The sequence below is a fragment of the Myxocyprinus asiaticus genome, chromosome 10 (assembly GCF_019703515.2).
Source record: "Myxocyprinus asiaticus isolate MX2 ecotype Aquarium Trade chromosome 10, UBuf_Myxa_2, whole genome shotgun sequence".
NCBI classification, from domain to species: Eukaryota; Metazoa; Chordata; class Actinopteri; order Cypriniformes; family Catostomidae; genus Myxocyprinus; species Myxocyprinus asiaticus.
Window position 1 is genome coordinate 3,328,362 of NC_059353.1, and position 12,657 is coordinate 3,341,018.

At 36.8% G+C, this 12,657-nt stretch overlaps 1 protein-coding gene across 2 annotated transcripts in view; it reads right to left on the minus strand.

Moving 5' to 3' along the window:
- The window catches only part of LOC127446818 (E3 ubiquitin-protein ligase ubr3-like), a 168,332-nt gene that overhangs the window by 145,310 nt on the left and 10,365 nt on the right, over positions 1-12,657 (minus strand). For both annotated transcript variants that reach the window (XM_051708064.1, XM_051708063.1), the window contains exons 2-4: positions 11,818-11,957; positions 4,360-4,512; positions 1,380-1,529 (exon numbers count right to left, since the gene is read on the minus strand). In XM_051708064.1, the coding sequence (XP_051564024.1) occupies positions 1,380-1,529; positions 4,360-4,512; positions 11,818-11,957 (443 nt within the window). The remainder of the gene's footprint in view (positions 1-1,379; positions 1,530-4,359; positions 4,513-11,817; positions 11,958-12,657) is intronic.

The following is a 12,657-nucleotide window of genomic DNA, read 5'->3' on the forward strand; positions in this document are numbered from 1 at the left end:
TTTATTTAAAAAATGAAAAACTTAAACCAAAAGACATCTCTAAATTCAAATTGCACTTCAAACAAAACGAAAAAGCAATTAAAATAATAAAGTGGTAAAAAAAAACAAAAAAAAAACACATATATAACCACCTTTCCATTTACCGTCACGCAAGTATCCGTCTATGACAACAGGTGGAAAATTACTAATACATATTAAGATATAAAAACAATTATACATGTAAACATAATAATTCTAATGATGATAATAATCACTGAAATATAAATCATGGTTCGAGGTGAATGCATTTTTGTATTATTTTATGATTTAATCACTGATGTATAGGCTACATATAAAGTGACCCTGCAGAGTTGCGCTCACAATGAACTGCTCTGTGGAAATAAAGCGAAATGAACTCAGAGCACCTCCTGAGCCGAGATGGTCTGTGGTCATTTGCAGCATTCTCATAGACGATATTATTCTTGCAAAACATTTTCCGAAGACTGAAACAAAGAAAGAGTGAGAACCTTAACCCTAACCTAACCCTAACCCTACATACGTGTGTTCCACAAGACAGCACGCCTCCGGACAAACAGCGCATCAGACATGCGCATAGACGGCTTTTCTGTCATCTGTTCTTAAAAATGTAATAAAGTGTGTTTCTTCAAGCACGTTTAACAGCATTTCTTGCGTCATTTCAAATCCGAGATGTCTTACAGTTACCCACCAAGAACATTATATTTGCTACCTGCAATTAAACATCTTCTGTCAGTGCACGTACTTTGCTGCCTGTGTAATTTGATACGTTGGTAAAGAACATCTGGGTTTCAATGCATTAATTAGTTTCATTTATCATGGGTCACAAACTTTTCATTAGGCAACTATTATTATTACTTCTATTATATTGATATTGGAAGTTCCATTCATAATATTTCCCCTTTCACCCAGTATCAAATTTCACACCGGTGTTGTCCCTTTTACTAAGTAAAACCGGTAACACGGTACACTGTGGCAACCCTAATTGGTATAATATTCATGATGTTAGCCAGAGGGGAACTGGCCCCCACAGTGAGCCTGGTTTCTCCCAAGGTTATTTGTTCTCCATTAACTAACCTCTTACGGAGTTTTGTGTTCCTTGCCACAGATGCCTTTAGCTTGCTCACTGGGGTCCTAAGCTAAGGCAACTAGTTTAAAGGCATGTTTTTCAATGATGCTTTTCAATGAAACCGCTCAGTGAGGACATTACAGCATCATTTTCTGTAAAACTGCTTTAAAAATATGTGTATTGTGAAAAGCGCTACATGAATAAAAATGATTACTAAGTTAGTAGCATTGCTACTTTTAGTTAATCCACAATGTTGCTCTACTGGAAAAAAGCACAGAAGAGGCAGTGGTGTTACCCAGTAGACTGAGTGCTCCTGCAGCACTGTCTGTTGCCCCAGCGCCCGCTCCTCCTGCCCCCTTCTCCTCCACTGACACCAGCCCTGAACTCTTCAAAGCAGACAAATACTTCTCATAGTTCCTCTTTGCATAAACATTTTCCTCTTGACCTGTGGACAATATAGACATGAGAACAATAAGCCAGGAGTTGAGAGAGCAATGTTTTAAGATTCAGAGAGCCGCAGTAATTACACTCATCCGGAAGTCAACCTACCAATGGCTTACTAATTGTAGTGTGTGTGTGTGTATCCACACACACACAATTAAATGATTGCAAATGAGATATACCCAAACTTTTGTGCATGTCAAAAATGTACACTTATTTTACACAATATTTACACTCAATTCATAATAAAAAAGAAAAAGACAAATGTGCGTTATACATCATCAATGCTGTTGGTACATTCTGAAACACTACTAATCAGGGGCACGGTCTTTGGTCAATGCCAATAATCTCAAACTGCCCAAATATTGGTATATCACTGCCCATTAAACTGGGACAGAAGAAAGTATTTTTATATTAAAGAAATGTACACATATCACCTTTAAACAAAACACACCAGTTAGGATTATAAATTTTATGTGGCTGGTTACAATTTCTAATAATGTATAAGAAATCTGCAAGTTATAGTGGATGCTAGGCCCTGAATGTAGACCTAGTACAGTACATGACAGAAATTTAAAACTCAGTCCATCAGAGTGACAGATAAAACAAATGTCTAGCGCAACCTCTGCTCCTGGTCTGTGTTCTAGTCATTATTAGCATTCTTTACAATGGAAATGTCTAGAGAGCTACCTTATTATTTAACTGTCAAAGTGATAAAAAGCTTTTAATTATCCATCAATGATTTTAAAATGTGCTAAACAAATGAGAATTTTCAGTTACCGCAGCCTCTGATGTAATATGCAGTAGCGTAGGGCTGCACAATTAATTGGAAAAAATAATTGAGATTACAATTACAGCTGCCACAATTAACTAATCATGAAGTGTCAATTATAGCAGTCCATGTAGGTCTACTATTGTTGCGTCAAACATTTCCATTTAAATTACTCTTTATAGTATGTTTTTGCAGTGGTTGATCATTTTAACCAATCACAGACATAATAACAGCTTTGTTTTTTATGCTTTTCAGAGGGCCAATGTAAAGTTGACAGTTTAGGTAACTGCCGGTAGTCTGGATTTACTGATGTATACAACAGCAATAAAGTCATTCAGGAACACAGTTCTCAGTTTGTTTTGGATCTGTAGCCAACATAAACTTGTTTATTTTTTTAGTTGATCCACCAAAATAATTATTTTAATGTAAATTCTATAAATCGAAATTAATTGCAATTACAATATCAAGGGAAATAATCAACAATTATGATTTCTGTCATAATCGTACAGCCCTAAATTTGAGTTTTCCCATTTTGAGCAGCGTGGAGATGTATTTGACTGCAAGGTGTAAATGCAGTCCAGCTAAAGAATACCCAGATAATATTCGGATATGCAACGCATGTTAATGCTAGGTGTAAAGGGGGCCTAAGAAACTCCAAAATAAGCAGTGATATATATATATATATATATATATATATATATATATATATAATTAATATTTTAAAAACGTTTGTACGTCAAATCAAAGTCAGGTGTTGAAACCAACAGGACCAAAAAAAAAGGACCCCTTTAGATCCACATGACTGTGAAGTAAAAAAAAACATCTAATATTTTGTCATTTTATGAAAAGGCACATTTTGTTCAGGTTAAATGGAGTAACACTAAGAAAACTTCTTGATATTCATGATATATATACACACACACACACATATACAGTATACTTGATGGTTACACAACTTTTCATTAATCCTTTTGTAGAAAATGCTATACAAATATTTTCAAAAAATGTATGAAATCAACAGACACAAAGATTATTTTTCTACGAACTTGATAATACATGTGTACAATTTTTCAGTAACACTTTAAAATAAGTTAACATGAACTAACTATGAACAATACTTTACAGCATTTATTATGCTGCATTCCATTCAACTAGGAAAATCAGATTTTCCAACTTCCTACAAGGAAAAGTGCAATGGAACACCACTTCAAGTCGGAATTCCAACTGGAAACTCGTGCGGAAATTTCAACTCCGATTTCGCCGAGATGCAGGTGCGTGACGTCACACTAACATGTCGGCACTCAGGGAGATACACAAAGTGATAAATATTCACTTTTATTAAGTAATATCAATGATTGAGTGTAAGTTCCAACATTACATGATATTAAAGCTTATTTAACAAACGCCTGCAGAAACAGGTGTACAAAACATTATAATCTCTTTTGATAATTGTACACCTGTAGCACAATTGCTAGCATTGCAGCATTGTTTATCAATTGGGCTGCTAGGAGACATTTCTGGTTACAGTCAAACACCTGTTAAGCTAACGGGAGCGTTGCAGTTTTGTTTCCTTACACGTCATCTTCAGAGCATCTGGCAATGGAATGTTTTTATGGTCGGAGACCGGAGATATCAAGTTGGAATATCCCACATCCGAGTTAATTTGAAGGCAGCATTAATCTTGGTTAATGTTAATTTCAACAGTAACTCAATAGTAATACATTTTTTAAATCAAAAATGTTATATGTTAACAACATTAGTTAATGCACTATGAACTAACATGAACTATCAGTTAACAACTGTATTTTTATTAACTAACATTAACAATGATTAATAAATGCTGTAAAAATATATTGTTCACTGCTAGTAATGATATCTAATGCATAAACTAATTCTAACAACTGAAACCTTATTGTAAATTGTAATTTCTCCTTTTTATCATCTCTGGCAAGCTTATTTGTCAATGACCCAGATACATGTATGAAAAGGGAAAACCAAAGGAGTGTCAGAGAGTAGTAGTGTAGAAGTGAGGCGCTAACAGCATCAGGTGTGACACACTCACCCATACTCAGCTCTTTAAAGGTCTGCTGATTGGTTAAGATCTTGGTGAGAACAGTGCGCATGGCCCCACCCATCTTGGTGAGCTCTTCTAGGAACGATATGTGTGGCTCTAACTGCTGAAGAACCTTCTGTAGATCTCTGTCAGCCGCCGACTCTGGGAGCACATGATAAGATGTTTGTGAGACACAAAAAAAAAAATCAGCATATGTGACCCCAGCGTGTTCAGGCTCAGACAATACACTCCACACACACGGGGCAGATATTACACAAAACCACAGGGAAAGCTGTTGAATGATTTTTATTTGTATTTTACACTTCAGACTGTGAGATTGTTTGTATTATAATATTTCTGATGGTTCTGATTCTCATTCTAGAGAGCATTTGATTCAACAGTAATAGGGCTGGGCGATATGACGATATACACTGATCAGCCACAACATTACAACATTTATTATCTTGTTGCAATGGCACCTGTCAAGGGGTGGGATATATTAGGCAGCAAATGAACAGTCAGTTCTTGAATTTCACGTGTTGGAAGCAGGAAAAATGGGCAAGCATAAGGATCCAATCGACTTTGACAAAGGCCAAATTGTGATGGCTAGACGACTGGGTCAGAGCATTTCCAAAACAGCAGGTCTTGTGGGGTGTTCCCGGTATGCAGTGTTTAGTGCCTACCAAAAGTGGTCCAAGGAAGGACAACGGTGAATGCGCAACAGGGTCATGAGTGCCCAAGGCTCACTGATGCACGTGGAGAGCGAAGGCTAGCTCGTCTGGTCCTATCCCACAGAAGAGCTACTGTAACACAAATTGCTGAAAAACTTAAAGCTGGCCATGACAGAAAGGTGTCAGAACACACAGTGCATTGCAGCTTGCGGTGTATGGGGCTGCGTAGCCGCAGACCGGTCAGAGTGCCCATGCTGACCCCTGTCCATTGCTGAAAATGCCTACAATGGGCACGTGAGCATCAGAGCTGGACCATGGAGCAAAGGAAGAAGGTGGCATGGTCTGATGAATCATGTTTTCTTTAAGATCATGTGGACGGCCGGGTGTGTGTGCGTCGTTTACCTGGGGAAGAGATGGCAGCAGGATGCACCATGGGAAGAAGGCAGGTCGGCGGAGGCAGTGTGATGCTCTGGGCAATGTTCTGCTGGGAAACCTTGGGTCCTGGCATTCATGTGGATGTTACTTTGACACGTACCACCAACCTAAAGATTGTAGCAGACCATATGCACCCCTTCATTGTAACGGTATTCCATGATGGCAGCTGCCTCTTTCATCAGGATAATGCTCCCTACCACACTGCAAACATTGTTCAGGAATGGTTTGAGGAACATGACAGAGTTCAAGGTATTGACTTGTCCTCCAGACTTCCCCAGATCTCAATCCGATTGAGCATCTATGGGATGTGCTGGACCAACAAGTCCGATCCATGGAGGCCCCACCTCGCAACTTACAGGACTTAAAGGATCTGCTGCTAACGTCTTGGTGCCAGATACCACAGGACACCTCCAGAGGTCTTGTGGAGTCCATGCTCCGATGGGTCAGAGCTGTTTTGGCGGCACGAGGGGGACCTACACGATATTATACAGGTAGTTTTAATGTTGTGGCTGATCGGTGTATATTATGGGAATGATATAGTACCAATCGATAGGGATTTTGCTATATTGTGTATATCGTGATATGTAAATATCCACGTGCTAGCGTGGGCTTATTTATCAGTGGGCAGGGCTTCACGTGAGACTGAGAGAATTGCAGAAACATGGACAGGGTTTTTCCGGCATTGAACATATTTCTGCGGCCGCACAAGCAAATTTAATGACCTTCATCTAGTGTTTGTCGCTTCGTTAAATATTCTTCTCATCTGACTCGCAAAAGTTTCACGTGACTGTGGCACGTGCTATCTCTGGAGCTCTGAAGTGCGAGAGAGTCCAGGAGGCTTTCTGATATTTGTGCTCCATAGACAGGAGAGCTCAGAGCAGGATCATTTGCACTACTTAACCATTTCTGACATAGGAAAACCCCAAATGGAGAAAGAAATCTCCACAGAATGGGATGACTCCCAAATAGGTCAAGAAAATGAAGAGGAGTTTGTTATTAAAACAGGTGCAACATCTGTGGTTTGGGTTCACAAAAGACAGCACAGAGCAGAAAACTCTGCTAATCTGCAAACTGTTTCGCACGGCGATAATCACTCGTAATACAAGCAATCGGTTTCAAACTGAAATGTAGCATACTGTGAAATTTAGCATTTTGTTAAGGTTGATTTTTGAAAACAAGTTGATTTTTATTTACTTATTTTGACATTGATAGTCTTGTTCCAAATAAAGAGGAAGTAGTTTTCATTTATAAAGTATTTAATTCACTGACTGGAGTTCCAAAAATAGGCATTATAACTGGGTTATTTAATATATAAACCAATTTTTAGTGATTTTCAAGAAAACTTGTGCTAGGGCTGAACGATTAACCGAAATAAAATCGAAATGACGGTATGACCCAGTGCGATTTTCAAACCGCGAGGGCTGCCCGCTGTGCTACGCCTATGTGCATATAGTGTGTAATGCTTTCTTAAATACATGTAACCGGAATCATTGTATTACACGTGGTTTCAAAGTGGTTCTCCGCTCCATACACACAAACTCTTTCTATCTGGTGCCCTGAGTGACAGATGTGCTCTGAGTTCAGTTAGGTGTGCTAACGTGCACTGAGCACATTAAAGCAATTACAGTTATGTGCTTTAGCCCACTACGCCACCACCACTCCACTATACACATTTTACTATTTTATTATAGTAACACCAATTTACTATACACATTTAAAATAAACCCATGAGAGCAGGTTTTTGTTGACAGCAAGGCAGATGAGAGCATTTCACTGCATTAAAAGGCTGCTGTCAACTCAACTTCAAACAATATAAGCTTCCGTTCCTTCAGTTTTCAAAATAAAAGCTTCAACTGAAATAAAGGCTTGAGGGTTTACCGGGACTGCATAATAAGTTAAGAAATTGTTCAAGAAATAAATTACTATTAAATAATAATAATAATAATAATAAATTATTATAGTAATAATGGTAATTATTATTACACAATAATATATTCCTATAACAATTTTTTAACTTAACATTATTTTTATTGCAATAATATAAAATTTACTGGGTTTCAAAAAATTAATGATGAAAACTGAGTTATGATCTGAATCCACCGTGTCAGCTCTAAACGAAACATAAATCTGTCTTTGAAGAGGTTACAGCTGTATTGCATATGGAAAGCCCTTTTGACATTTATTTACTTGCAGGATGTGAACTATAGATATCAGGAATTAAATTTTTACTAGTTAAAATATGTGATATCAGCAATGGAATTACTACTAGTGAAAAAACAAATTTTCTTAAATTAGTATTTAAGATTTCAGTAGTAAAAACATTAATAATTAATATAAAAAATTATGGTATTACGCACGGAAACACACATTCTTGATTTCAAAATTTGTATTTCTAGTAAAAAAAAAAACAATAAAAATAAAAAAAACTAGTATCTGTAACTGCATTTTCACTAGTAGAATTTCACAATGATCTGTCATTCAATCCGTTCAAAATGCAATTACAGATATCTATAAATTGTTTTTTTACTAGTAGAAATTCCAAATACACATACCAGCAACTCTCACTAGTTAAATTTATAATTTTTGATATCAATAATTAAATTGTTACTAGCGCAAGAGTCCATTACTGATTTCAAAATTAAATTACAACTAGTAAAAATGCTCATTTTTGATATCAGTAATTTGGTTTTCACTAGTGGCTATGTTAATTTCAGTAATCTGTAATGTGTTTTTAACTAGTAAGAAAGTCTTTTACAACATCTTTAATTTATTGGTATCTGAAATACATTTCCAGATATCTAAAGCACCAAATCTAACATATTACATAAAATAATTACATAATTGGAATTTTAACTGTGATTGTGTTTTGAACAGGAGTGAAGACAGATCTTTGAAAAATTCTACTAGTGAAAATGAAGTTACAAATATCAAATTTTTTTTAATTGTTTTTTTACTAGTTATAAGTCCATTTTTGATATCAAGAATTCACATTTTTACTAATGAAAACTTAGAAACTGATATAAAAAAAAATCAGCATTTTCACTAGTTGTTATTCAGTTGTTGATATCAGAATTTAATATTTGTACCAGCAACAATATAATTATTGATATCAAAAATTATTTTTACTAGTAAGAACATAGCTGATATGTGAAATTGGAATTTCAACTACTAAACAAATATATATATATATATATATATACATACACACACACACACACACACACACACACACACACACACAGTTGAAGTCTGAAGTTTACATACACTTAGGGTGAAGTCATTAAAACTCATTTTTTAACTACTCCACAGATTTCATATTAGCAAACTATAGTTTTGGCAAGTCATTTAGGGCATCTACTTTGTGCATGACATGAGTAATTTTTCCAACAATTGTTTACAGACAGATTGTTTCAATTTTAATTGACAATATCACAATTCCAGTGGGTCAGAAGTTTACATACACTAAGTTAACTGTGCCTTTAAGCAGCTTGGAAAGTTCCAGAAAATGAAGTCAAGCCTTTAGACAATTAGACAATTAGCTTCTGATAGGAAGTGTACTGAATTGGAGGTGTACCTGTGGATGTATTTTAAAGTCTATCTTCAAACTCAGTGTCTCTTTTCTTGACATCATGGGAAAATCAAATCAGCAAAGACCACTCTAAATTGTGGACCTCCACAAGTCTGGTTCATCCTTGGGAGCAATTTCCAAACGTCTGAAGGTACCACATTCATCTGTACAAACAACTGTACAAAAGTATAAACACCATGGGACCACGCAGCCATCATACCGCTCAGGAAGGAGATGCCTTACGTCTCCTAGAGATGAACGTAGTTTGGTGCGAAAAGTGCAAATCAATCCCAGAACAACAGAAAAGGACCTTGTAAAGATGCTGGAGGAAACAGGTAGACAAGTATCTATATCCACAGTAAAACGAGTCCTATATCGAAATAACCTGAAAGGCTGTTCAGCAAGGAAGTAGCCACTGCTCTAAAACCACCATAAAAAAGCCAGACCACAGTTTGCAAGTGCACATGGGGACAAAGATCTTACTTTTTAGAGAACTTTTCTCTGGTCTGATGGAACAAAATGGACAAAAATTTGGGGCATAATGATCATCGTTATGTTTGGAGGAAAAAGGTGAGGCTTGCAAGCCGAAGAACACCATCCCAACCATGAAGCATGGGGGTGGCAGCATCATGTTGTGGGGGTTCTTTGCTGCAGGAGGTACTGGTGCACTTCACAAAATGGACGGCATCATGAGGAAAGAAAATGATGTGAAATATATTGAAGCAACATCTCAAGACATCAGCCAGGAAGTTAAAGCTCAGTCGCAAATGGGCCTTCCAAATGGACAATGACCCCAAGCATACCTCCAAAGTTGTGGCAAAATGGCTTAAGGACAACAAAGTCAAGGTATTGGAGTAGCCATCACAAAGCCCTGACCTCAATCTGAAAATGTGTGGGCAGAACTGAAAAGGCGTGTGCGAGCAAGGAGGCCTACAAACCTAACTCAGTTACACCAGTTCTGTCTGGAGGAATGGGCCAAAATTCCAGCAACTTACTGTGAAAAGCTTGTGGAAGGCTACTCAAAATGTTTGACCCAAGTTAAACTATTTAAAGGCAATGCTACCAAATAGTATGTAAACTTCTGTCCCACTAGGGATGTGATGAAAGAAATAAAAGCTGAAATAAATCATTCTCTCTACTATTATTCTGACATTTCACATTCTTAAAATAAAGTAGTGATCCTAACTGACCTAGGATAGGGAATGTTTTCCATGATTCAATGTCAGGAATTGTGAAAAACTGAGTTTAAATATATTTGGCTAAGGTGTATGTAAACTTCTGACTTCAACTGTGTGTGTGTGTGTGTGTGTGTGTATGTATATATATATATATATATATATATATATATATATATATATATATATATATATATATATATATATATATATATGCACACACACTGGTGGCCAAAAGTTTGGAATAATGTACAGATTTCGCTTTTTGGAAGGAAATCGGTTCTTTGCCACTTTGGTGAATTATTCAACTGATCACAAAGTACAGGCAGGACATTACAGATGTAAAAAAACAGCACCATCACTATTTGAAAAAAGTCATTTTTGATCAAATCTAGACAGGCCCCATTTCCAGCAGCCATCAATCCAACACCTTATCCTTGAGTAATCATGCTAAACTGCTAATTTGATACTAGAAAATCACTTGCCATTATATCAAACACAGCTGAAAGCTATTTGGTTCATTAAATGAAGCTTAACATTGTCTTTGTGTTTGTTTTTGAGTTGCCACAGTATGCAGTAGACTGGCATGTCATAAGGTCAATATTAGGTCAAAAATGGCAAAAAAGAAACAACTTTCTCTAGAAACTCGTCAGTCAATCATTGTTTTGAGGAATGAAGGCTATACAATACAAAGGTGTACACTACAGTCTTCAAAGACAAAGGACAACTGGCTCTAACAAGGACAGAAAGAGATGTAGAAGGCCAGATGAACTAAACAAGAGGATAAGTACATCAGAGTCTCTAGTTTGAGAAATAGACACCTCACATGTCCTCAACTGACAGCTTCATTGAATTCTACCCGCTCAACACCAGTTTCATGTACAACAGTAAAGAGCAGACTCAGGGGTCCAGGCCTTATGGGAAGAATTGCAAAGAAAAAGCCACTTTTGAAACAGAAAAACAAAAAGAAAAGGTTAGAGTGGGCAAAGAAACACAGACATTGGACAACAGATAATTGGAAAAGAGTGTTATGGATCTTAACCCCATTGAGCTTTTGTGGGATCAGCTAGACTGTAAGGTGTGTGAGAAGTGCCCGACAACACAGCCACATCTATGGCAGTGCTACAGGAAGCGTGGGGTGAAATGTCACCTGAGTATCTGGACAAACTGATTGTGATCAGTTGAATGCCACTTTGGTGAATAAAATTACCAATTTCTTTCCATAGTGCAAAATCTGTACATTATTCCAAACCTTTGTCCGCCAGTGTATATATATATATATATATATATATATATATATATATATATATATATATATATATATATATATATATATATACTGTATGTGTAATTTTGTGAATGACAGATCACTGTGAAATTCTACTAGTGAAAATGTAGTAAGATATAAAAAGAATTACTAGTTATATCAATGATGTGTATTTCTGCAAGTAATGAAAAAAAAAAATTCATAGTGAAAATGTAAATTACTGATTTCAAAAATGCAATTTAACTAGTGAAAATTGAATTAAAGCATCTGCAATTCATATTCTGCACGGGATTAAATGTCAAAAGGGCTTTTGATATCTTGCAAGGATCGCGGTGTGATTTGGTGTCTCACCTGGTTCTATGTAGCCGTCTCTCAGGTACTGGATGATAGTGATGATAAACCGCGGCAGAACCATCTCAGACATGAGAAGCAGATCACGAGGGATGGAGGGCACATTCTCACCAGTTTTTAACTGATGCCTACTGCAAAACCTGTTACACACAGAACATGTGAATAACAAACCTGCCAAATGTCATCCTAGTAGACTACTATTCTTTTTTAGAGTAAAAAGCTGTTGGTGCTTTCATCGTTTAAAAATCCCATTAACTTTCAATCCTGTTTAATTCATGTGATAGACAAAGTTTTTTTATTATTAGGCCAAAAGGTTTACATACAAGCAACTACAATATGCAGACTGAAAGAATATTTTCACTATACAAACCTATTGTAAACTCTTGTAAAATAAAACAAAATTAATGATTCTCCTCAAGCTTCCACCTTTTCTCTTAATCATACTGTAAAATTTGTATAGACTTCAATGAGTGCTTAAAGTCAAGACGTCTGAGCGATCAGCCCCTGTGGGATCCAATTTGCTAGCTAAGCTAATGCACTGAAATTCACATTGTCTGCAGAGTTTGATGGGTAATGCACTGACATTATGGCTCTGAACGCAAGCTGGCTGAACTGAAGCCAAGCCCATGAGAGGAGAGAGTCGAGAGATGATTGGGTGCATAAACCAATGGACAGTCTTTCACTTTGAAAAAGAAAGAGCATGTGAATTGTGTGATGTCACCTGTGGCGGAATGATCCGCCCCTCTGGCTCGTCGTCAACCCCGCCTCTTAGGGCTGCCCTTCAGCCAGGCTCATGACGGGAGTTGGGCAGGAGAGCGAGAAGAGGTGCATAATTAATAA